This window comes from Syzygium oleosum, unplaced genomic scaffold (genome assembly GCF_021117445.2).
Source record: "Syzygium oleosum isolate NSW1041296 unplaced genomic scaffold, Sole_v2.1 Sole_v2.29, whole genome shotgun sequence".
In the NCBI taxonomy this organism is placed as follows: domain Eukaryota; kingdom Viridiplantae; phylum Streptophyta; class Magnoliopsida; order Myrtales; family Myrtaceae; genus Syzygium; species Syzygium oleosum.
The window spans coordinates 1483996-1508914 of record NW_026607513.1 but is presented as its reverse complement, the minus strand read 5'-3'; the positions used below and the strand labels follow the sequence as shown (position 1 = coordinate 1508914).

General features: G+C 38.2%; 3 protein-coding genes across 3 annotated transcripts; 2 read left to right on the top strand and 1 right to left on the bottom strand.

Annotated features, from left to right (window-relative positions):
* Positions 1–5284: 5284 nt before the first annotated feature.
* LOC115677933 (uncharacterized) lies at positions 5285–9237 on the top strand. The gene is made up of 2 exons (XM_030601175.2): positions 5285–6165; positions 7683–9237. Exons 1-2 carry the CDS (start codon positions 5344–5346, stop codon positions 9120–9122), a joined length of 2262 nt encoding a protein of 753 aa, XP_030457035.2. The 5' UTR covers positions 5285–5343; the 3' UTR covers positions 9123–9237.
* Positions 9238–9907: 670 nt separating this feature from the next.
* On the bottom strand, positions 9908–11154 carry LOC130135219 (ubiquitin domain-containing protein 7SL RNA1-like). Its single transcript, XM_056303788.1, has one exon. It carries the CDS (start codon positions 11065–11067, stop codon positions 10351–10353), a length of 717 nt encoding a protein of 238 aa, XP_056159763.1. The 5' UTR covers positions 11068–11154; the 3' UTR covers positions 9908–10350.
* An 8603-nt stretch (positions 11155–19757) lies between these two features.
* Positions 19758–24500, top strand: LOC115671845 (uncharacterized). The gene is made up of 2 exons (XM_056303784.1): positions 19758–20718; positions 22810–24500. Exons 1-2 carry the CDS (start codon positions 19936–19938, stop codon positions 24250–24252), a joined length of 2226 nt encoding a protein of 741 aa, XP_056159759.1. The 5' UTR covers positions 19758–19935; the 3' UTR covers positions 24253–24500.
* The last annotated feature ends 419 nt before the right edge of the window (positions 24501–24919 follow it).

The following is a 24919-nucleotide window of genomic DNA, read 5'->3' as shown; positions in this document are numbered from 1 at the left end:
ACAGGTGTCGCCCTCCGCCCATTGAAGAACACTCACGCGTCGCACGAGTGTGTGGAAACTCCCTTGTCAAACACAAAAAGAGATTATATATTTGTTTTACTAATTACTATTTGCAATTTTCTCTTTTCAAGTAATTCAAGTTAACACCTCCCTATATTTTTCTTGTGTATTAATTTCAGTTCTATTAAGTGCTTGCTTGGACATGAACATCAATTTTGAAATGACGTGTCTAGATGTGTGCGTTTCTTGATACGAAGCCTAAAAATCATCCTTTGCAACGTTAAGAACAATTAATCAATTAAAAATTATTTTCGTTACCGTCAATAATTTATGTCTAATAATTTTCGTGAACGGTGAAAATATTTTTTGTTCTTTCATTTATATAAGTTATACAAACGATTATTTTTAGGAAAATATTTTCAGAATCATTCACTTCCCCCGGAACAAATGAAAATAATAAATAAACAAAGATCAAGCATGTGCAAAGCGACATTGACATTGAGTTTTGTTTGGAGCTTTTTAATGATTTTTTGCATAGAAGAAAGCATAGTGAAACACCGTACTAGTGCTATTAAACCTCAACAAGTGCAGAGTTGATGATCAAAATATTATTGGAATATGCTCATAAAATGCTCTTTAGTGTTGGTATAACTGAGATTTCTACCAAATGCGCTTTGTATGACGAGTTACCTAGTAAAAAAAATCTCCATAGATTGTGATGTCAAGTGTCGTCAGAATGATAGCGATTATTCTGTCCTTAGAATATTTAGTTGTCTATATTATGTTCAAATGCATGCTAAAAGCTCGATGGATACCCATTATGGGTAAATAATCAGATAAAAAAAGATTATATGTCCTGCTATCCCATATTTAACATATCAATGATATAAATATTAATCATATTTGTGCTTAATGAAACTTATCAAGAGTTGAACAGCATAGAAATATCTTTTACGACATGATAGTCTATATTTGACAAATAAATAGAATTAGAGGGCTAAAAGAATTATCCATCATCATGTAAGAAAAATAATATTACATGCTTTACAAACAATTAAATATTAAAAAATAAAAACAACTAATTGCAAATTAATAGAAAAAAGTTATTCATTATTACAAAAAGTCTATAGAACGTGAATAATACAATTTTAGAGGGTTATATTACACGGTTGTGCATATTTAACAAGCAAATAAATATGATTAATTCTGTAATTATCAACTGCTCTTAGTTGATGAGAACAAACCTCAGTATTTTGTATCATCTATACCACTTGACAATTGATAAGAACAAAGTAAGTCAAACAACGTTATGGAAACACAATTGACAAACCATTATGCCGAATTCGAAAAAACTGATATTAATATATCGATAAAATATTACATGATAGGATGGTCCATATTTAACAAACAAATGATGTTAACATGATCTAAGTAAGATGATAACACATATTTTACGTACAAATGAAGATTAAAAATCTATAAGTAAATTTCTAATTAACACAAAGATTTATTGAAGAAAGCAATTACTTTAAAAGTACTCTATGACATGATAGTGCATATTTCATAATTATATGATGTTAGAGGATCAATGAAAAATTTATGTAATATGATACCCTCTATTTGATAAATAAATGACATTAGACTATCAATAAAAAAAAAGTGGATCGCTAAAGAATCATAGGTCCTCTCTTACAAATAATGAATATTACAAAACAAATAAAATAATTTTTACTAAATAAAAAAGAACACATCATTAAAAAAATCATAGTATATTTTTATTTGCAAGATACAAATTGAATATTGCAAAATTTGCAAGATATACAACAACTCTCTTTGTGATGCATTGTCACGAATGAGAAGATATCCATCAACTATTGTTAAAACGAAAAGATAGACATAAAATAGTTAACAACAAGAAAAAGGGAGAATTTCCATAAATAAAAAAAAGTAAACTTAAATATATGGAATTGGAAGATGATCTTAAAGGAAATCAATTTGATCTTGAAGGAAATCAATTCTAATTCTCTATAGATAGAGCGGAGCAGAAACGATTTTACTATTAAGAAGATTTTAGACAATTAACTTGCTAGCATTTTCAACGCTACGACGATAGTACAAAATGAAGATATCAATAGATTGAGGAAAGCTATTTTTATGCTTTCATGTTTCTTACAAATTCATATTATTTTACATGCTCGGAGTATTTCATGTACTTATATCATGATTCAATAGATGATGAAATCTTATGTCTCATTTATTCTTTTAATCGGAGGACAAATATGCATGAAGGGGTTCGGATTCACTTCAAATATAAGTTCATGCAGACTTTAGCGCAAATATGATTGATGTGAATATTATTTTGTTATAATCTTCTGAATTTTATTTCTCTTACAAAAATTCACATTTATACCAATATATAGAACAATCTAAGTTTTGCATAAGCAAGCGCTCGAACAATAAAATAGACAGAACGTGAAGTATAATTTCGGTCGTAATTGTGAGGCTAAACACTGTATGAGTTATTCAATGTAATTGAGGCTAAAAATTACTAAGAGTGTTTGAGTAATTCGAGTGTGGTTATAATTTCCGTTATATTGCTTGATTTATAGGGAAATTCTTTGTTGCTCTTCCGGTGGATTAATCTCGCAAAGGAATTAACAAATCTTACTACAAGATTTAATCGGCTTCAACACTAAAATTAATGATGTAATTTCACAAAGAAAAATACACTAAGCACTCGGTCACAACGGGGGTTTTCTCTTTCTCTGTACATGAACGGCCTCGCTGCGACAACCATTGGACTCCAACGAAGAGGAGACACTTATATACATGTAAAATATCCTGGTCTTTTTTTTTTTTTTTTTTTTTTTTTTTTTTTTTTTTTTTTTTTTTTTATTGAGTTACAAAAAAATTTTTTTTTTTTTTGTTTTTTTTTTTTTTTTTTTTTTTTTTTTTTTTTTTTTTTTTTTTTTTTTTTTTTTTTTTTTTTTTTTTTTTTTTTTTTTTTTTTTTTTTTTTTTTTTTTTTTTTTTTTTTTTTTTTTTTTTTTTTTTTTTTTTTTTTTTTTTTTTTTTTTTTATAATTTTTTTTTTTTTTTTTTTTTTTTTTTTTTTTTTTTTTTTTTTTTTTTTTTTTTTTTTTTTTTTTTTTTTTTTTTTTTTTTTTTTTTTTTTTTTTTTTTTTTTTTTTTTTTTTTTTTTTTTTTTTTTTTTTTTTTTTTTTTTTTTTTTTTTTTTTTTTTTTTTTTTTTTTTTTTTTTTTTTTTTTTTTTTTTTTTTTTTTTTTTTTTTTTTTTTTTTTTTTTTTTTTTTTTTTTTTTTTTTTTTTTTCCCCCCCCCCCCCCCCCCCCCCCCCCAACCCCCCCCCCCCCCCCCCCCCCCCCCCCCCCCCCCCCCCCCCCCCCCCCCCCCCCCCCCCCCCCCCCCCCCCCCCCCCCCCCCCCGGGGGGGGGGGGGGGGGGGGGGGGGGGGGGGGGGGGGGGGGGGGGGGGGGGGGGGGGGGGGGGGGGGGGGGGGGGGCGGGGGCGGGGGGGGGGGAGGGGGGGGGGGGGGGGGGGGGGGGGGGGGGGTATATTTTTTTTAATTTTTTTTAATTCTTGGTTTTTTTTGTGGATTCCTTTTTTTCTTAAATCAAAGGATATTCCTCGTACGAGTCCTTCTCAAGCACGGAGTCCAACACCAAAATAGGAATATAAGTGTAAAAGTTCTTCTCTTTCCTTTGCTGACTTAATATCCCCCAAAAAAAAAATATTGCGTGCCCCTTTTATTTTTATTTTATCTATTTTCGAAATTCAGATTTTTCCCCTTCAGGCTCAACTTCGAAGCATATTCAAACAATATAGGGTTGCCATCTCGGAAAACTCCAAACTAGTACACCTATGATAAATTTACTTCAAACTAATTTTTTGACTACAAAAAATTTCAAATTGGTACACCTGTAACAAATTTGCCCTTTATTAGTTTCCGTTAAATTTTACCATCATTTTACTGAATCGGATGGCACGTGATAATTGATAAGTGTATCGGTTTGTAATTTTTCGTGATATTAATTAAATTTAATGAAAATTAAAAAAAAATAAATTTATCATAAATATATCCATTTAGGGTTTTCTTGCCGTGTTAACCCAACAGTAGAATAAGTATAATCTTAGCGTTGCCTACTTATAGAAAGCGAACTAAAGCAAAAGGCTGCATATATTCTCTGTTCCGACAAGGGAGAAAATAAAGAAGTACGGAGGTTTTACTTTTTGCTTTCTCTCTTTGTAAAGCGGCCTTTTGTGTGTGTGTGTGTTTTGTTTTGTTTTTGCTTTCTCTCTTTTCTAGCCTTTTCGTTAAATGAATCGTCACCTCACGTCTTTTTCTACATGGACTGCCATGTTAGTCTTTATTGGGCTAAATAATGGTGTGTGTTGTCACGTTGTTTTCTCAAGTCAGCAAATCTTTTTTCCCTTTCTTTTTGGGCCAGAATCATTATATAAATATATATGTATGGTTAGTTCGAGTAAGAATTAAGCTCCTCACAAAAGAAGGTTTAAACAATCACGTTTTGTCTTATATCCTTGACTAAAAGCAAGGATGTTTTATAGGAACACCAGTTTTTTTAACTCATTACGACCTTTCACAGTCACAGGTGAAGGGATTGAAACCCAAGTTTTAAATAAGAAAATCACTTTTGATTATATCACTATATATATATATTATGCATGTGGAAGCCACATGTAAGTCACGTGGATGCTAGCATGAAAAATACATTATTGCCACGTCAGTTAATGTTTTTATAAGTTTTCACGAAAGGATTAAATTGATTTTTCATCTTTGAAAGTTCAAGACCAAGATTGAACAACAATAAAATTATGAGATTATATTAAATATTAAAGAAAAGTTCAGGGATCGCCATTTTATTATCCTTTTGTTTCTACGAGAGCACTTTAAATCCTCATAGACTATCTAATTTTAATATTCTCCCCTTAGTGATAATACCTCCACTTTTAGCTATTTGAATAAGTACTTGGTTTAGAGGCAGGACATTATACATTCAAGTTATAGCATCTTCCAATGGAGTAACCTTGCGATATCGGACCTTACTTGATGCAATTGGATCGAATAATTTAATATATGCGATTGTAAAGATTATTCGAGATAAATTCAAATGCCCAGTATCATTAAAAGAAAAAATTGACATTCTCATTATAGTTCCCGAACTCCCTGCTCTATAAGAACTAAGATTTAGTCCCCAAACTGTCTGTCTGTCTGTCTGTCTGTCTTTGTCTCTCTCTCTCGGAAGTTCTATCGTTTCTTTTTTCAATTGGAGGCTGAATAACCAGCGAACTATTCAGTAGCAAACATGAGGAATTTGATCGAAACGAAGCAAACGACGGCGACGACCGCAAACTGCAAGGCCAGGAGGGGCAAAATGAAGCCCCCGCCAAGTCCCTTCCAGATGCTCTTGCAGATCGAGCTCCTGGTCATCTCCACCGCCTTCTTGCTCCTCTTCCTCGTCATCTTCGGCTCATGCCGACGCCGTTGCAACAGCGACAAGTTCCGGCTCGTCATTTTCGCGGCCTACACTCTCTCGTCCTACGTACTCGCCTACGCTCTAGGCCTCATGTACAGTATTCCGTTCCACAACCCACTATTCCCCATCTGGGCAATGTTCCTGATGATCGCCCTCGGGAGCGCAGATTCTCTCTCCGCATACAGTCTGGAGGACACCGAGAAGTGGAAGAGCTATAATTGGCAGCTCGGGATCAAATCGATCTGGTTGGGCTTGTTGATAGGCTTGCACAACAACGACATATCCAACAAGATTATCCTGTTCGCTTGCCTCTTCTTCATCTGGGCCTTGAAGTGTGACGAGAGGTCTCGGGCCTTGATGGCGGCAAGCCGGCAGTCTTTGGAGAGGAGCACCAAAGTAGTTGCTGATTACATGAGCAGGGAGCACGAAAATGGGGGTGTTTCACGTGGTGAAGTTGATCCGGTTAGCATGAGAGGGTATAGATATGTGGTGAGGGGCGAAGAGGAGAGATGGGCGAAGAACCTTGTTCTTATGCGATTTATCAAGTGGTGTCTAGGGAAGAAGGAGCCGGCGCCGGCAGCAGGGCTGCCACCGGCACCGCATTACCGGATGCCATTGGAAAAAGAAGATGAATTAATCACTGTTGAGAAGGTATATCTTTCATCGTTCGATTTTTTGTTTTAAATTCTCTAAACTTCGATTTAATAAGCATCTTCTTCTAAGACGCAAAAGAAAAACAAAATCATTTCGATTAGTTGTGACAAAGTACGACAGAAATGATAGCAATATGCATGATTAATGATGTGATACCATAAGATAGACTAAGATCAGACACCATGCGATGTTTACAAGTTGAAATATATTAATATCGGAGGAAGATCATCTGGCATGCATAGTGTCGCGGCGAATTTCATTATTGTGCTGAGTGATAGATTTCAAAACCAACGTCTTTCACATGAATCTATGGTTGGGATTACTGAGGCAGTAAACACAAATAGATCGCAAAGGATTTTTTTCTATCAATTCCTTATCACTCTTGACTCGTATTACTTTTGGGTTCTTTATCTTCGCATGCTTCGTTCAATTACACTTAGGCTGCGTTTGGTCCTCTGGATTTCTAGCTAGGATAAGACTAGATAAGATATGGTACGAAATCCAAGGAATTTGCTATATCCTATTTATTGTTTAGTGAATTGCACTGATAAAACCGGATATTTTCACATCTTACCATATTTATTATTCACTATGAACATCATATCAATATAAATAAACCTAAAAACTGCACAAACGAAGATAATAAAAATCTCTCACCACAATCTTACCTACTTCATTTTTATTTGCTTATTTTTTTATTATTTTCTCTCTTTTTAATTCTTTTCTTTTTTATTTCTTTTTTCACCTTCCATCGTTCTCTAATAAAATTTTATTAAATAGTAAACTACACTAATATACCTAAAATGTAACAAATATAAATACTAAATGTATTTTTTTATATATGAAATTTATATCATAAGATAGAAAGAAATTTGAATATATGAATAAAAATAAGAATAAGTAAAAACGAAATTAATGTTATTTTTTTGTTATTTTGAATTTTTTATAGTAAAATTCAAATATTATTTATATTCAAATCTCATTTTAATTTTATTAATTTAATAATTTTGTTATTCAAGAAAAATAACTTTAATATTATGAATATTATAAATCCTATTCACCTTTATCCCACCTTCCCCATAAGATAATTTTATTTGGGCTATATCTATCCTATATCTCATTTTATCCTATCTTGAGGAGGCACCAAACGTAACCTAAGTGATTTAATTTCATTTGGCATGTTAGTAAGTTCAACGCAAAAGCGTATGCTATTAGATTGAGAGACGCTACATGCATATAAGGCATATTATAACCACACATTTAAGGGATGTGGGATCACGATTCACGCTCCTCTTCTAGTGTAAGCAGACCCCTTACATGCGTACCACTCGACTTACTTATTTATGAAATGGACAAGGCTCCTATTTTGTGTGACCCTGTTGTTGTGAACCTATCACGAGCGATGATTTTGAGAGGAAAATACCGGGATCTAAACTCTTGACATGTGCTGGACCCCGTACTTAAACAGTTTAACTTGGCCATAAACTTATATGCAAGCTCCACTCTTCACTCAGGTGTGGAAGTGTGAAGGGAGGCTCTTAAGCCAAGGAGGAGACCCCCACGACAAGCTCAAAGACACGTGCCTCTCTTTTGCACTTTTCAAGCTCCTCCGTTTGAGATATGCTGGCTACTCATTGCCCCAAAAGGCTCACGATAATACATGGAAGTTGATTCGGGATGGATTGCTCTCGCAAGAAGACGGTTACAAGCGAGCGTTTCGAGTTGTCGAGGTTGAGCTCACGTTCCTTTTCGATTTCTTGTACACCAAGTACAGTATCATATTCCAGCCCGGCCGGTTGCTGCTCAAATTGGCGGAGTTCGTGTATGTCACTCTCGGCATTTGGTACACAACATCAATCTTGAAGAATTACAGGAAACACTGCGATATTAATAAACCGGCCACTTTGCCGAATGGGTTGGTAATCGACATACTTATGACCAGGGTGATGATAATCTTGTTCATCATAGTGGAGCTCATGCAGTTCTTCTTCATATGGTTCTCGGAATGGGCTAAAGTTATATGGATCTGCAAGTATGTGCAGAAGAAATCATGGCAAGGAAATGTGTGGATTGAGAGGATGATCAGAGCGATATGTTGGGTCCAGTTGCTGAAGCCTTGGGAGCAAAAGCTTCGTCAGTATTCATTCCTCAAGTCGTACTCTTATAAGCCTTGCAGGTTATTGAACAACAAGTTGATGGCGGTCTACATCGATCAAACTAGGGATGGCCAGAGACAGAGCTCGCCGATTAAATTGCCTGAAGATGTGAAGCAAGCGGTGTTTGATGCTTTGAAGTTGAATTACGGTACTAAATTGGAGAATGGACAGGCCTCACTGAGAGTGAAAAAAGTGTTCGGGAAACTGTCATGGGCATGTCAGCTTGAGACAGAGACTCAGGTCATAATGGTGTGGCACATCGCCACTAGCTTCTGTGAGCACCAACAGCCGGTAAGATCAAACTCGCCCGGAACGAGGAGGAATTTCCTAGTGGCAACTAGCTTGTCCAAGTATTTGGCTTACTTGGTTGCTTTCGCTCCACGGCTACTGCCAGATCACCCTTGCGTTGCAGAGTCCGTGTTCGATCAGGCGATTGTCGAAGCCAGGGAGTTCTTTGGGAGATGCAACAAAACGGAGGACCGGGTTAGGGAGATGGAGAGGAAGGGCAGAGGTAGTTCTGCGCATGAAGAAACTGTTATCAACAGGGGTGCTCGGCTCGGGATTCAGCTCGTGAATGATATAGAACGCGAGGACATGATTTGGAGGATTCTGGCCGACTTTTGGGTGGAACTGGTGTTGTATGTGGCCCCTTCAGACGATGTGAAAGCGCATGCAGAGCATTTGACTAGAGGAGGTGAGTTTGTAACTCACTTGTGGGCCTTGCTCTCTCACGCAGGGATCGAGAGAGATCATCCTACTAAGCCGCGCAATGCACTGGAGAGAAGCAAAAGCTTGTGAACTAATCCAGTGTATGCTAGCATCAGTTGCAAGTGAACGGTGATTTCGATATAAATGTTGCTAATGAACAATTCAGGCGGATCTCGAGCCAGTCAATGTGCAATGAATTTGATTACATCGCTTGCAGCTCTCACTATGCATCAAGTGTAATCCTACTGCTAGTGAACATCTACATCATGTGTATTCCTCAGAGACATTCTGCCTTTGGTCTAGTAATATAATTCTACGGATGGATTCACCTAGAGTTTTTTATAAATTGGTGACAATATACGCATGACTGGAATTCATTGGGAATATCAAAGACTTCGTTGCTGAAGATGGTTCTTGTAGTCAAGATTAACCAAGTTTCACAGTACTTATAGCATTCTTGCCGTGACTAAAATCGAGAACAGTTATGTTAAACAGCAATTCCCTTGGATCTGGATCGATCTATGTTTAAACTGATTCCCGGCCAGTTGATTTGGTATGGCTTGCTTTCTAGGATAGATGGTCATGGAGGAGCATATAGAGTAGTAGCACCGACCAGATTTTGCAGAAGGAAAGAACGTAGTCAATCATTTCTAAGAATCATAGCAATTCAGGTTGGATTGATCATCTTCTGCAAGAAAGAAGTGCCTCCTGGGACACGATTGTCCAATTTTACGGAGAAGATAACATGGGAGATAGCAACAATCTTTCTTGCGTCAGAGCTTTTCCGCGAGATTGCTCATACGGTAGATAATCACAGACTAGATGTTGCATTTGGGTGACTTTTACAACTGAAGCTTCTTTGGCTGGTGCAATAGTTTGGCCAAAAGGATAGATCGACTGAAAACTTGTCAATCAGGGCACGTACTGAAGGAGGCAACGCGTGTACAAACTAGGAAATCCAAATCCAAAAACGATTTAATTCCACCATTTCTCAACACAAATTTATTGACTTGACCCGCGGATGTGCTTCACCATGCATTTATCATTACTGACAGAATTGAAATGAGATAAGAATATCATGGCCCAAGATATAATGGTGTTCCTAACGACACTTACATAAGAAGAGAGAGATAATGACGACAAAGACGGAAAAGGGAGAAAGAACAATGGAATCTAGAAAACCTGATAATGCCAACATAAAAGGTAAAAGGGGATTGCATGTCACTCGACCTATAACCTGTACTCACACTAAGAACTTTATTGTCATCATGCCCTAGATCTCCCAGTGAAACAGCTAATTGGATGAGAAAACAAGGCCTCATCGTGAAATCGTCCCCCTGAAAACCTCAATAGTATCGCCCATCTCGACGCCGTGCCATTTGAACGACTCATCTTCATCCATCCCACTCTGGTTATGTATGCAAAAATACCCCTCCGATGGAAGATCGAACTTCAGGCTCGGCTGCAGCTTCTCAAGCTCTTTCCTCAGAACCTTTACTTTGTCCCACTGTTCCACTTCCACCGCAACTTTAAGGTTGGCTTTCCATGGCAACACCATCACCATGAACTTCAGAGGCTTGATCCGCACATCAACACTGGAATTGTCGGGAAGCTCATAGTCACATATCCGGCAATCATCTTCAAGTTCAGTTCCATTTGCATACAGCGTCACCCGCTCAAGAGGGACATCTTCCAGGGACCGGACAACCTCTCTCAAGCGTTTCACAGGGTCGTTCACATTAACTTCTATGGGGAGCCGCATATTGGATGGCAGCATTCCTATGCATAATTCAATTTTAGTGAACGGCAGTGGCTCTGGCTCGACAACGAGCCTAATGCGGGAGTGATCGTGGATGTTGCAGCCCTCGACATCGAGCTCATCATCAAGGGTCTCATCGTTGAAAACCAAAGTTTGTCTATAGACGGGGATTCCTTGGTGTTTTTCGATCTTCACTTTGATCTCCAGGACTGTATCATGGAAACCAATTTGAATGCAGAAAGGACTTCCTTCCAGGGGCTCAAAGAAAACATCCATTTTCGAGAGTAAAGGCGGGAAAATGTTCTGTGATGAAAGCTCACTCTCAATGCTTATTATGGTCGCAAGATTGAGTTAATGAGATAGAAGTGGAATGAACTCATATATGGAAAGAAAATCCGATAACTATGAGTCATGATCTTAGTGTCTCCGAGCCATTTGCATGAGGCACCACCATTTGTGTAGTTGAAGATGTTTCCATCTCATGAAGGATCTCTTCATTGTCCAACGGCCCAGTGTGATACATTTCATGAGTTAAACATAGAATGCTAACGATGGAATATATTTTTTTTGTATAAATTGTTTCTTTTATTTTCTTTTTATCTTTTCTTTGGCTAATAGTAATAATCAAAATTGAAAATATAGGCTGCATTTGAATGACCGGATATAAGATACATGTTGATGCGACTTCATGTAATGGGTCAGTGCCTTCATTCTTTAAGCTTGAGATCTGTTTGGAATTAAGATACGAAATCTTATTATAATTTACTCAAATGATTTGACCTTTTCTTTCGGTTCCATCCTATGTAAGTTTTATTACATGATTGAAATTACTATATCTGGAATCGCGTCACCTCCTTATCGGTCACAGTAAACCCAGCCTCGTTGAGGCTCAACTTTCTTCAAATTCGGATCGGGTGTAAATTTGCAATAACAATGTCCATCCTAAGATTGATCAATTTGAAACCTAGTCAATTCAAGTTTATGGTAGCCAACTTCTCATCAAATCAAATTCGGATAGGGATGGGTTCGTCAAATAGGGTGGAACGGTAGGCAAGTCGAGTAAATTTTTCGGGTTGAATCAACTATACCTCATTTACACTGAACTAACAAAATGAGAAATATGAAAGTGGAGCATTTGACCACATAATTATGCATTTTCTTGTATCTGCTTCTAAATGGTATAATAAGCTATGAACAAGTTAGCTTACTCTTTGTTGATTTCCTTTTCTTGCACATACGAAGGCACCCATTTCTCCTGTAGGCTACTGAACCAGTTCACCTTGAAAACCAACTTGAACGAATCAAACCGTGAAAGTTCCAAGATCAGTTCCAAAGTGAAACATTTCGATTTACAGTACAATTGCTTAAGACAGCCGGCTCAACTCAAGTTCATAGCCACAGGTTAGTTCCTAAACAGTGAAACCAACCACTGCGCTTGCCTAACCGGCACTTCAAATCATTCGAATCAGAATGCAGTGAGGTGGAATCATAATCGGCACATAAAATAGACACGGTATCCTATATTGGAAAAATAAAAAGTTAAAAGAAAGGTCAAGAGACATGTACATGAAAGTCAGCACTATTGACAAGCATACAATTGAACTTGCTGCGGCCACACTTGACCATACACATCTTTCTTTGTGTACCTCCGGCCCATGACCATGGCACATCTGCATCCGTGCCACGTAGGACGACTATCATCTACGTCAGTGCCGGCTGTGCCATGAAAGACGACCAGTGTCCACGTTAGTGGTTTCTGGTCAAAATTGATCGAAAAGACTAAATTGGCAAATTATTAAATTTAAAACTAAATTGATCAAATTAAAAGGTTTATGACTGAATTGGCATCCGTAGTAATGCTTTCACCCAGCTTTAGTTAAATCTAGTGTAGTCAAATCCGAACCGAACTAGTCGGTTTAATTGAATGGACTAGGAACTAGACCGTGGTCTAGTCCGGTTTTGTCAATGGCCTGGATGGTCAAGAACCGATCAAATCCGGTGAAACCAGTCACCCCGGTGGACCCGTCACCGATTTGACCGGATCTTTGACTATGGCTCAGACTTATGTGTAAAAAATTTAAGGAGTGAGGCACAGGAAGATTTACCCCATGATCTCTTTGAGGTAGAAGAGAGATTTATCCAATCAGCTTAGTGGTCATTCCTATCTAACTGAATAAATAAGCATACTTAACATAGGTTACACATTTTGTTTGTTAAATGTTCAATTTATTGACTTGGCGGTCGTATCGGTTGAGTTGGCTGACCCAAAAGCCGGAGGCTAAGCCAGTTCTTCGACCAGTCCGAATATAGAAACATTTGGTCAAATCTTACTCTTTTTTCCATATGGCAAACGGCAAAAGTACACAAAATATAGATTCAAAACATAGACAGAAAGAAATCCCAATGTGAGAAGCAATTCGATATAAAAAAAGAACTCTAGACCATCACGACATTTATGCACATCATCTATACATTAAATGAGACGCGATAAGTTAAGATTTAAAATATAGTTCCTATCATACTCTGATAAATTAAGCTTATTAGTTGGAATTTTCAACATAATATCAGAGTCAAGTTTTGATCAGATTTAAAAATTCATGTTTCTTGTGCATTTCGTTAATCGTATCCCCCATTTCATCAATCTCACGTGTCGTTTTTTATCTGATTTTCATGCTAGATGTGGTATTAAAATATCCCACGTTACTAATTTACAGGTTTTCAATTGGCCTAATATGCATGAAGTCGCCTCCCACGTGATAGTTTAGGCTTTTAGATAAGATGGTTGCGTACATGGTGACAAACCTAAAAGGGGACTAGGGGTGGCCTCACCCCCTAGGTCCACAAATTGATTATATTTTCGGATAAAAATATAAAAAATAATATAATATATAGTTTGTATATGTTATTTACTAAAAACATTTTTTCAGTCCAAAAATGAAACAACTCTTATGTGACTCAATATGTATTTTATATCTTGAGTTTGACTTTTGGAATTTTGGTATGGTTTTATGTATACATGCATAGTGGTTGCTTGATTTACTTAGAAGAGATACGCATTACTTACTAAGCTATAGTTGCTCACCCCTCTCTTTCTCCAATCTTTTCAGGTTCTTTGGTTAGTAGCCATGAGAGTGAGAGCGATGTCGTGGGGACTTTTGAATGGTTTGAAACTGCGTCCTTTGGGTGGAATGACAGCCGTGTCATCCCCCATCCTCGTAGGTTTCGGGATGTGACATAATTAGTTCAAATTTATAGTGTCCGACTCCTCATCGAATAAAATTCAAACAGGGATGCATTTGTCGAATGGGGTGGAACGATAGGCAAGTCAAGCAAATTTTTTGAGTCGAATCAACCTTATCTCACTTACATTGGACTAACAAAATGAGAGATATGAAAGTGGAGCATTTAACCGCAAAAGTATGCATGTTGGAACCAAAAAGGATAATGACAACTTTTGGAAATTTAAAACGAGTGCGCAATTTGGAGGGACAAATTGTTCTTTGAATGCTTTCTGATGGGTTCAATTGCTATACAACACTCACCTCACGATGAAGAAAAACATCCCGCACGCTTAGGGTGCATTTGGTAACTGGTCAAATAGTAACTAATTGTATTCTTTTGTTCCAGAATCAGTTTTGGAACAGAAATCCGTTTAGTAAATATTTTGTTCTCGGGCACAAATTTGCACAAATTTGTTCCCAAAATCAATTTTGGAATAGAATCAAGAAACAAAAAAAAGTTGGTTTTTAATTCTGGAAACAAGAATGAGAAATAAAAAAGATTTTTTTTTTCTTTTTCTTCTTTCCTATTCTTCTTCTTGGCCATGGCCGGGTTGCCAGCGATCGGCGGCTAGCCACAGGCCAGGGCCGACGAGGGCGAGGGCTAGACCCTCTCCGGCCATTTCCAACCCTCGCCCGAGCCGACGAGGGCCGCCCTCGAGGTTCGCAGCTTGGGCGAGGGCCGCCCTCGCCGATGAGGGCCGCGACGCCCTCGCCGACCTTGGCCTAGGCGGTGGCCGCCCTCGCCCTCACCGGCCATGGCCAAGAAGGAGAAGAAGAAAAAAAGAAAAAAGAAATATTAAAATATTTAAAAATATTATTAATAAAAAAAATTTATGTAGTTACCAAACGCATTTTTGTTCTTTTTCTATTTTAGGAATAGAAATTTTGGACCGTCATCAGACGCCTTCAAATGCTTAGAAATTGTTTCCGGGAACATAATAAAAAAAATTATTTCTGAGCAAAAATTATTTTCGATAACGTAATGATTATCAAACGCACTCTTATTATCCAAGGACAAAATATTAACAACAAAACCAACACAAACATTAAATAAGCCAAAGACCATGAAGTCTTTGCTCGTTCTAACAATGTTAGAACTTCACGCTCTCCGACAAAATCCCAAACAAGAGCTCCTCTTTTCCTTAAAGCATTTAATGATGGAGGGTATACCCAAAGATAGCCCACCATAAATCATGCTGATTTCCTTTTGTCTTCAATCTTCTTCCGACATCCGCCATAATTCAAGACTTCCAGCCAAATCTAGAGCTCAACAGCCAACGTGCTCAAATCCAACAATAAATTTTATAATATCAAAACAATGCATTATTTGGTAGGGGTAATCGATTTTTAGGTGGGTTAGTTCCCATCCTACAATTGAAAAATCGAACTAGACAGGGTCAATTCCTAGTATGTGGAACTGGAAACCATCCCTATCCATCCTGGAACATTACTAGACCGGACCAACGGTGCTATTTTTTCTTAAATGTTTTATTTTCTTTCTCAAAAATTTCTAAATATATTGAAAGTTTCTTTAGTGTAGGATGAAATTAATAATCAAAAGGATCTTACTAATAAAAGAAGAGATTACACCCACAAATAATATGTACTTTTTTCCCTTAATGAATAAAAATAATAATACACTCTACGCCGATTTGCTGGGAAACCGGATTGGATCTTTGGAATTATATTGGGCACGAAAAATTACCAGATACAATAAAACGAAGAACAATAATGGATACCAGAAATTTACATGGTTTGGTCCAAATATCGACACCTATATCTACGAATAGATCCAACAAATAATTCACTAAATAATCAGAGAATTACAGTATTTCAATCGCTTACACACTCGAGCTTTTCCTAGCCCTAGAATTAAATCCAATACCCACCGTGTTTAGTCTCACGTAAACACCTAATAATTTTTGCACAAATCTCACGTGTTTACGGGTCTCTCCTTTATGACCAAACTTAGAGAGACTTTCTAAAGAAAACAAACAAAGGGACCCCTCCACTTCAGCTATATTTGTTTCACGAAAAATGAATAATTTAAAAAATATTTTCCTAAAAATAGTCCATTATATCGCTTATAAAAATGAATGAACGAAAAATATTTTATAGTTTACAAAAATATTTAGTGATAAATTGTTGTTAATAACGAAAACATCTTTCATTGGCTAATTATTTCAAACAACATAAATAATTATTTTTATGAAAATATTTTTCCAAATTATCTATTTTTCGCGAAATAAATAGAGTTTTATCTTATTGAAAAAAAATGGTTATATTATTCCTCCGTTGATTAAGAATTTCGATTTTCCCCGGGATTGGCTTTGGGCCTTAGCGTAGGTGGAAGGCGAAGGCCTTCTTCCGGGGGGGTGAGCCATAAGTGAGATATCACTCTTTTCTTTTTCTTTTTTCGGTATGAAGTGAGATATCACTCTCGAAGAGCTAGAATTCTAACCTTGTGTCAGTTATTTTAAAATACTTGTAAAAATGGGACTCTCTTCTTCCTTTGTTTCTTTTGGTTTTCACCGTTGCCTCGTCTGCAGGTGCTTCTCACCCTTTCACGGTGATGGAGAAGAGAAGTCTCCCCCAACTTGTGCAGCTCGTGGCCCCTCCTCAGTAGTTCTCGCTGCGCGTGCAGGACTGCAAATGAAGGCATCTTTTGATGCCAAACGTTTGGAGTCGTCCTCGTTAAATGTGCCGCTTGCGAGAGTCCTGCACGTTAAGGAAATTGAGGACTCGTATGCCCGTTGGTCAAAGAGTAAATTGAGGTCTCATTTGTCTTCAACAGAAGAAAACAAATCTCTTTTACATGAAAACGTGTGCAGCCGAATCGTCAAAATTAGCAAGATGACCTCCGTGAATTTAGATAGGGTATTGTGGATGGCTCAAACTCGAGAGACACACTTTTAACAAGTTCCACAGATTTGGTCCGGTTCGATCTGATCGATCTGATTCCTTCCTAAAAATCAGGAACACGTTCGGTTATTCTCGATTCTAAAAATTGGGAATTAGGAACCAAATCGATTCCAGTGAAACCTACCAAGAACAAGCCGGTTCGATATGATCCGGTCTGGTTATCGGGTTGGACGGGGACCGATGCACACCGCTATTTTATAGTACTTGTTTCTGAGTGGTATAATAAGCTATGAATGCATTACCACACTCCTATATATTTCATTTTCTTGCAACATTCGAAGGCACACGTTTCTCCATAAGGCTGTTGAGCCTGTTCAACTTGAAAACCAACTTGATGAATCAAAATCATTTAGTTCAAGTCCAGTTCCAAAGTGAAACCACCCGATTTGCAGCACGATTTCTTAAAATGTCCGAGGCTCCACTCAAGTTCACAACCACAGGTTACTTCCTAGATAGTGAAACCAACCACTGCGCTTCAAGGTTGGTTCCTTGGTACATCCCCTCCTATATCTAAAAACCCCTAGAATTCGGTCATTGTACTTATTCTTGAGAGAAATTATAGCATGTACGAGAAAATAGAGTTTTATTAGCGGGTGACGCTATTTCCACCCCAATTTTGACTAAGGGCCATTTGGTAGCGTGCCAAAATAGTGAAGATTCTGCTCTTTTGTTCTGAAATAGTTTGGAACGTAAATGCGTTTAGTAAACTTTTTGTTCCCGGGCACATTTTTGCAAAATTTGTGCCGAGAAATGCTTTGGAAGAGAAATAAGAAGTAAAAAAGTTGCTTCTTGTTTCTCGGCACAATTTTGAGAATCAGTTTTTTTCTTTTTTCTTTTTTTTTTTTCTTATTTTTGTGTTGTTCTTCCTGGCAGGGCCGGCGACGGCCCCACGGCCCAGGCGGCCGGCGTCCACGGCCCTCGCCGGTGCCGCCCGCGAGCGAGGTCGCCCTCGCGGCGAGTGGCGAGGGCCGGACCCTCGCCCGGGCGAGGCGGCCTCTCCCAGACGGCGAGGCCGAGCCTCGCCGTCGATCGCGACGCAAGGTCGGCCTCGCCTAGAGACGGCGAGGCTCGGCCTCGCCCGCATCTCGGCGAGGCGGCCTCGCCCGGCGGCGAGTGGCGACCCTCGCCTCCTACGGCGGCCGAGGGCCGTGACGCCCTCGCGCCACTCCTGGGCCGTGGCTCGCCGTGGACCGCCATGGCCAAAGAAGAAAATGGGTAGAAAAAAAAATTAAACAATTCAAAATATTATTTGGGAACAGAAATTTTGTGTAGTTACCAAACGCATTTATTGCTCTTTTCTACTTTAGGAATAGAAATTTTGGTCGGTTTATCAAACGCCTTCAAATACTCATAAATTTTTTTTTTTTTTTTTGATAACCGAAGTGTCCGCGCGGCCGGCGAGCTAGGCCAAACCAATGCCAGCGATACCCGACTAGTCCACTCGAAATTGTTTCCGGCAGCACTAAAAAAAAGTCATTTCGTTCGTGAAATAGTTCCCTAGCACGCGAGAATGGTATTCATGCGCACCCTAAGACACTCCTTTTCTCCTATGAACTTACCGAAATGCCCTCATCTGTCCCTTTCTCTTCAATTTATTGTTTCTTCTTTTATTAGGCTAATCCATTTCTCTTTTTATCGAGCTATCTCACAAAGCTGTGTTTTATTTCTATTCTCTCTCTTATCTCATCAACTTCACAATATAAATATCAAATTTCACCTAACAAGAAATTATGTTATCCTACATCCTATTATCGAAATTATGTTTATTTTAATTTATTATCTCTTATTTTTAATCACAAAATTTACATAGAATGTTAGAAATTTCTAGTTTTGACGGCTTATAAACATACGATTACTTTCCTTATTTTATCAAATAGTTTGAGGGAAACTTTACTTCAAAGTTGAAAATTAAAATTCAATCTAATTCTCTAGGCAATTTTAAGTTAAACATCGCTGATTTGTGCTTTCTTTTGAGCTTGTTACGTTTTAATAAGAATTTCAAGATGATGGTTGACAATTTATTTACACCTTCTTCACTTTCAAACTCATATAAGATTTTTTCAAAAGAAAGTTTTAAGCATATTTTAAAATTTTAATCCACTTGATATGAGATTGAATCTACCATCGATATTAATTACTTTCTTCATTGTAGGATTAGAACAGCAAGAAGTTTCCTTTTTTTTCCCTTTATGTGCTTATCTTTTGCTAGTATTTAGATATGATCTAAATATAATTTTGATCATGCTTCTAACAAATTAACCTTTTCATATTTTGATTAATTTTTCTTTTCCATATTGATAAAGATTTGCTAGATAATTAAATTGAATTTTCATTTTCGACTTTGAAATATACTTTCGAGCATACTATATGATAAAAAAATAGCGTCACCCTTTATTAGCATAATAATTTTTAGGTCACTGTAAAAAGAAAGTAAGGTGTGAGCCACAAATTTTTAAAAAAATAAATTTTATAATAATTTATAAATATTTATTATTTAATTTTTATGATTACGGAGATACTGTTATTTTTATAGTGACTTTAATCATTTCTTGAGAAAATATCTTCTCGCACCGCATACTCGACGGGTGCCAAGTGGACTGCACTAGACCCCATTGATTGATTTGACTAGTATATAGGTAGGGCACACTGTTCGGAATTTTTTTAGTGCTTGCAAAAAGTTCACAAAGAACAGGACAGAGATATTTTCGACTTCCTTTCTTTTTTGTTTTTTCCCTTCTCTCCTTTCCTAGAAAATATTGAACCTCCCAAAAGCCACTGATTCTCTAATAATGTACGTCCATGAAGACGGTTTCAGTACTCTAGCACAATCAAAACTTTGTAACTCTCTGTCTCTCTCTCTCTCTCTCCCTCTCTCCCTGAGAAATTCCATCATTTCTTTCTCCAATTAGGAGCTGAAAAAGCAGCTTAATCAGTACCAAACATGAGGAATTTGATGGAAACGACCCAAAAGATGGCGATGGCGCCAGCAACGGACGGCATCGGGCAGCTCCTGAAAACTGCCAAGGGGAAGCTCGCGATGATCGAGCTCCTAGTCATCTTCACCGCCTTCTTGCTCCTCTTCCTCGTCGCCTTCGGCTCATGCCGGCGCCGCTGTAGCGGCGGCGTGTTCCGGCTCGTCATTTTCACGGCCTACACTCTCTCAACCTACGTACTCACCTACGCTCTAGGCCTCATGCAGGAAGCTCCGTTCCGCAACGAGTTATTCCCTGTCTGGGCAGTGTTCCTGATGATCATCCTCGGGAGCGCCGATTCTATCTCCGCATACAGTCTCGAGGACAACGAGCAGTGGAAGAGCTACAATTGGCAGATCATGATCAAATTGATTTGGTTGTTATTTTTGATAGACTGGTACTTCCGCGACACGTCCAACACGGGGTTTGGGACCCCGTACCTCCTCGTCGTCTTGACCTTGAAGGCCGACGAGAGGGCTCGGGCCTTGATGGCGGCGAGCCGCCAGTCTTTGGAGAGGTATACAAAAGTGGTTGCTGATTATATGAGCGTGGAGCACGAAAGTGGTGAAGTCGATCCGGTTCGCATGAGAGGGTATACGTATTTGGTGAGGGGTGAAGAGGAGAGACCGGTGAATACCTTCGTTCGTGCTAAGCAATTTATCAAGAGGTGTCTAGGGAAGGAGGAGGGTGCGCTGGCACGGCACCATCGGACCCCATTGGACAACGTAGATGAATTAATCACCATTGAAAAGGTACATCTTTAACGGTTTGAGTTTTTCGATTTTTTTGGAGATAATAATACAAGCAGTCACCACCCGCTTTGCAGGTGGCGGCTGAAAGTGCACTTTTCCTCCATCGAGGATTGGGTGTTCGAATTCCGGACATAGCGAGTAACTTAACCGGTGTATGTGTGTGGTGGCTAACTCGCCCCCGGGGTTTACCTCCCTATCGGCGTGCGGGGGATTCCCTGGGTTATCAAAAAAAAAAAAAAAAATACAAACAGTCAATTAATATTGGCTCAATATATAATTTGATCTTTGAATTTTTAATTTATTTAATGTAGTTCCTGAAATTTAGCTTAATGTTCAATGTGGTCTAATAAATTTTTAGTTCGTTTAATTTGGTCTCTGAATTTTTGGTACATTTTTAATGTAGTCTCTGAACTATATGAAAATATTCAATGTACTGGTTTAAGGACTAATTTGATCATGCACAAAAAGTTCGGAAATGACATTGAGCAAATTAAAAGTTTAGCGATCACATTGGATATTGGATTAAAGTTCATGGATCATATTGGACAAACTAAAAGTTCAGGGACCACACTGCACATTTTCATATAGTTTAAGGACTAATTTGATCATGTACTACAAGTTCAAAAATGATATTAAACAAATTAAAAGTTCAGCGACCATATTACACATTGGGTTAAAGTTCGGGGATCATATTGAACAAACTAAAAATTTAGGGATCCCACTGCACATTTGGCCAAAATTCAGGGAGTATTTGTGCCATTTTCTCATTTTTTTTCTAGCCTTTGATTTAATAATGATCTTCTTCTTGCGAAAAAAAAAAAAGTAACTACAAATCATCTTGACTAGTAATGGAAATGATGATAGTATGCATTATTGATGATGGGATAGAACATGATTGGACATCTTGTGATATTTAAAAGTTGAAGGGTTAATACCACGAAAAATCTCAAACTGATATATATATGATAATTTTATCCAAAATTAATTTTTTGACCATGAAAAACCTCAAACTGGTACACCTGTGATAAATTTATCCCAAACTAATTTTTTGACCACCAAAAATCTTGAACTAGTACATTTGTGACAAATTTACCATCCATTAATTTCCATTAAATTGAATTAATATCACAAAAAATCATAAACCGGTACGCCTGTGACAAACGGAGGGTAAAACATAAAATTGATACATCCGTCAATTTCCATGTATCATTTAACAAAGCAATTTGATAGTAAAATTTAACGGAAATAAACTGAGGGTAAATTTATCACAGGTGTACCAGTTTGGGGTTTTTGATGGTCAAAAATTAGTTTGGGGTAAAATTATCACAGGCATACCAGTTTGGGGTTTTTCGCGGTATTAACCCAAAGTTGAAATATATTAATGCGGTCTTCTAGTATGCACGATATCATAACAAATCTTAACCATGCATTGAGTGATAAATTTGAAAACTAGCCTTTTTCACATGGATCTATGTTTAGGATTACTGAGGCACCAATAATTTATGTGTTGAGTGATAGATTTCAAAACTAACCCCCTTCAATTGGATCTATAGTTGGGCTTGGTGACGCACTGAATAAGAACACAAATGAGAGAGGATCTCCTCCTATCAATCCTGATTACATTCAACTCATATTATTTTTGGATTTTTTATCTCAGCACGCATCGTTCGTTTATCATACTTAGGTCATTTGATTTCATTTGGCATGTTAGTAAGTTCAATGCAAAACTTAAGCCACGAGATAGAGGGAAACTACATGCAAATGAGGCACGTTATAACTACGAATTTTAAGCGATGTGGGATTACAATTAATGATCCTTGCCCAACCTCTTACACATGTACAACTCGGCTTAGTCATTTGTGAAATAGAAATGGCTCTTGTTTTAAGGGAACCTTGTGAACCCACTACGATCAATGAGTTTGAGAAAAAAAGTACCGACATATGATCCCTTGACCTGTGCTCCGATGCCACGTTAATATGTCCAATCAAAATGCTTAAACCAGTAGGTAGAGGAATGATATACATTATAACCACATATTTAGACAGTAAACTTGGCAATAAACTTATATTCAAACTCAACTATTCACGCAGGTGTGGATGTGTGAAGGGACGCTCTTAAGCTCAGAAGGAGACCCCCACAAGAAGCTCAAGGACAAATGCCTCTCTTTTGCACTCTTCAAGCTCCTCCGTTTGAGATATGCTGGCTACTCATTGCCCCAAGAGGCCCACAAGAAGACATGGAACTTGATTCGCCATGGATTACTCTCGAAAGAAGACGGCTACAAGCGAGCATTTCGAGTTGTCGAGGACGAGCTCACATTCCTTTTCGATTTCTTCTACACCAAGTACAGTATCATATTCCAGCCTGGCCGGTTGCTCTTCAAATTGCTGGAGTTTATTTATGTCACTCTCAGCATTTGGTCTACGACATCAATCTTGACGTATTACAAGAGACATGACAATAACTATCAACTGGGCACTATGCCGAATGGGTTGAGCATCGAAGTAGTCGTGACCAGCGTGATGATAATCTCGTTCATCATGGTGGAGCTTATGCAGTTCTTCTTCGTGGGTTTCTCGGAATGGGCTAAAGTGATATGGATCTGCAAGTATGTGCAGAAGAAGTCATGGCAAGAAAATGTGTGGATTGAGAGGATAATCAGAGCAATATGTCGGGTCAAATTGATGAGGCCTTGGGAGCAAAAGCTTCATCAGTACTCATTCCTCGAGTCATGCTCTTATAAGCCTTCCAGGTTATTGAACAACAAGATGATGGCGGTCTACATTGATCAGACTAGGGATGGCCAGAGACAGAGCACCCCGATCAAATTGCCTGAAGAAGTCAAGCAAGCGGTGTTTCATACTCTAAAGGCGAATTACAGTGCTAAATTGGAGAATGGACAGGCCTCACTGAGAATGAACAATGAGTCCAAGAAGCTGTCGTGGGCATGTCGGCTTGAGACACAGACTCAGGTCATAATAGTGTGGCACATCGCCACTAGCTTCTGTGAGCACCAACTGCCACTTGGAAGATCAGACTCGCCTGCAACAAGGAGGAGTTTCCTAGTGGCAACTAGCTTGTCCAAGTATGTGGCTTACTTGGTTGCTTTTGCTCCATGGCTACTGCCGGATCACCCATACGTTGTGGAGTACGTGTTCGATCGGGCAATCATCGAAGCCAGGGACTTCTTTCTGAATTGCAAGAGAATGGAGGACTGGGTTAAGGCGATGAAGGAGAACAGCAGTGGTCTTTCTGCGCGTGGAGAAACTGTTATCAACCAGGGTGCTCGGCTCGGGAATCAGCTTGCAAATGATATAAATAACAAGGACATGATTTGGAGGATTCTGGCTGACTTTTGGGCGGAAATGGTGTTATATGTTGCACCTTCGGACAATGCGAAAGCCCATGCGGAGCATTTGACTAGAGGAGGCGAGTTTGTGACTCACTTGTGGGCTTTGCTCTATCACGCAGGAATCGAGAGAGGTCCTCCTACTAAGCCGTGTAATGCCCTGGAGAGAAGGAACAGCTTCTGAACTAGTCCAGTGATTAATAGCATCTGTTGCAAGTGACCGGTGATTGCCATAGTAAATGGTTGCTTAGGTATGATTCACGTGGATATCGCGCCAGTTAACTGTGCAATGTATTTGGTTGCATCACTCGCAGCTCTCACTATGCACTAAATGAAATCCTACTGCCATTGAACAACAGCATCATATTTATTCCTCAGAGAAATCCTATTTTTGGTTTAGTAGTAATAATTTCAGGGATCGAGTTGCCTGGAGTTTGTTCCAAAGTGATGACAGAATACACGACTGGAATTCCTTTGAAATATCGAAGAAACTTATTTGCCAAAGATGGTTCTTATAAATAAGATCATGTAACAAAGTTTCACAGTACCTAAAGCATTCTTGCTGAGTAAGATCAAGAATAAATATGTCAAACATAAGTCCCTTCGATCCGGATCGATCTATGTTTAAACTGATTCCCGGCCAGTTGATTTGGTATGGCTTGCTTTCTAGGATAGATGGTCATGGAGGAGCATATAGAGTAGTAGCACCGACCAGATTTTGCAGAAGGAAAGAACGTAGTCAATCAGCTAAGGATCATTTCGATTCAGATTGGACTGATCATCTTTTGCTAGAAAGAAGTGCCTCCTGGGACACGATTGTCCAATTTTACGGAGAAGATAACATGCTAGAT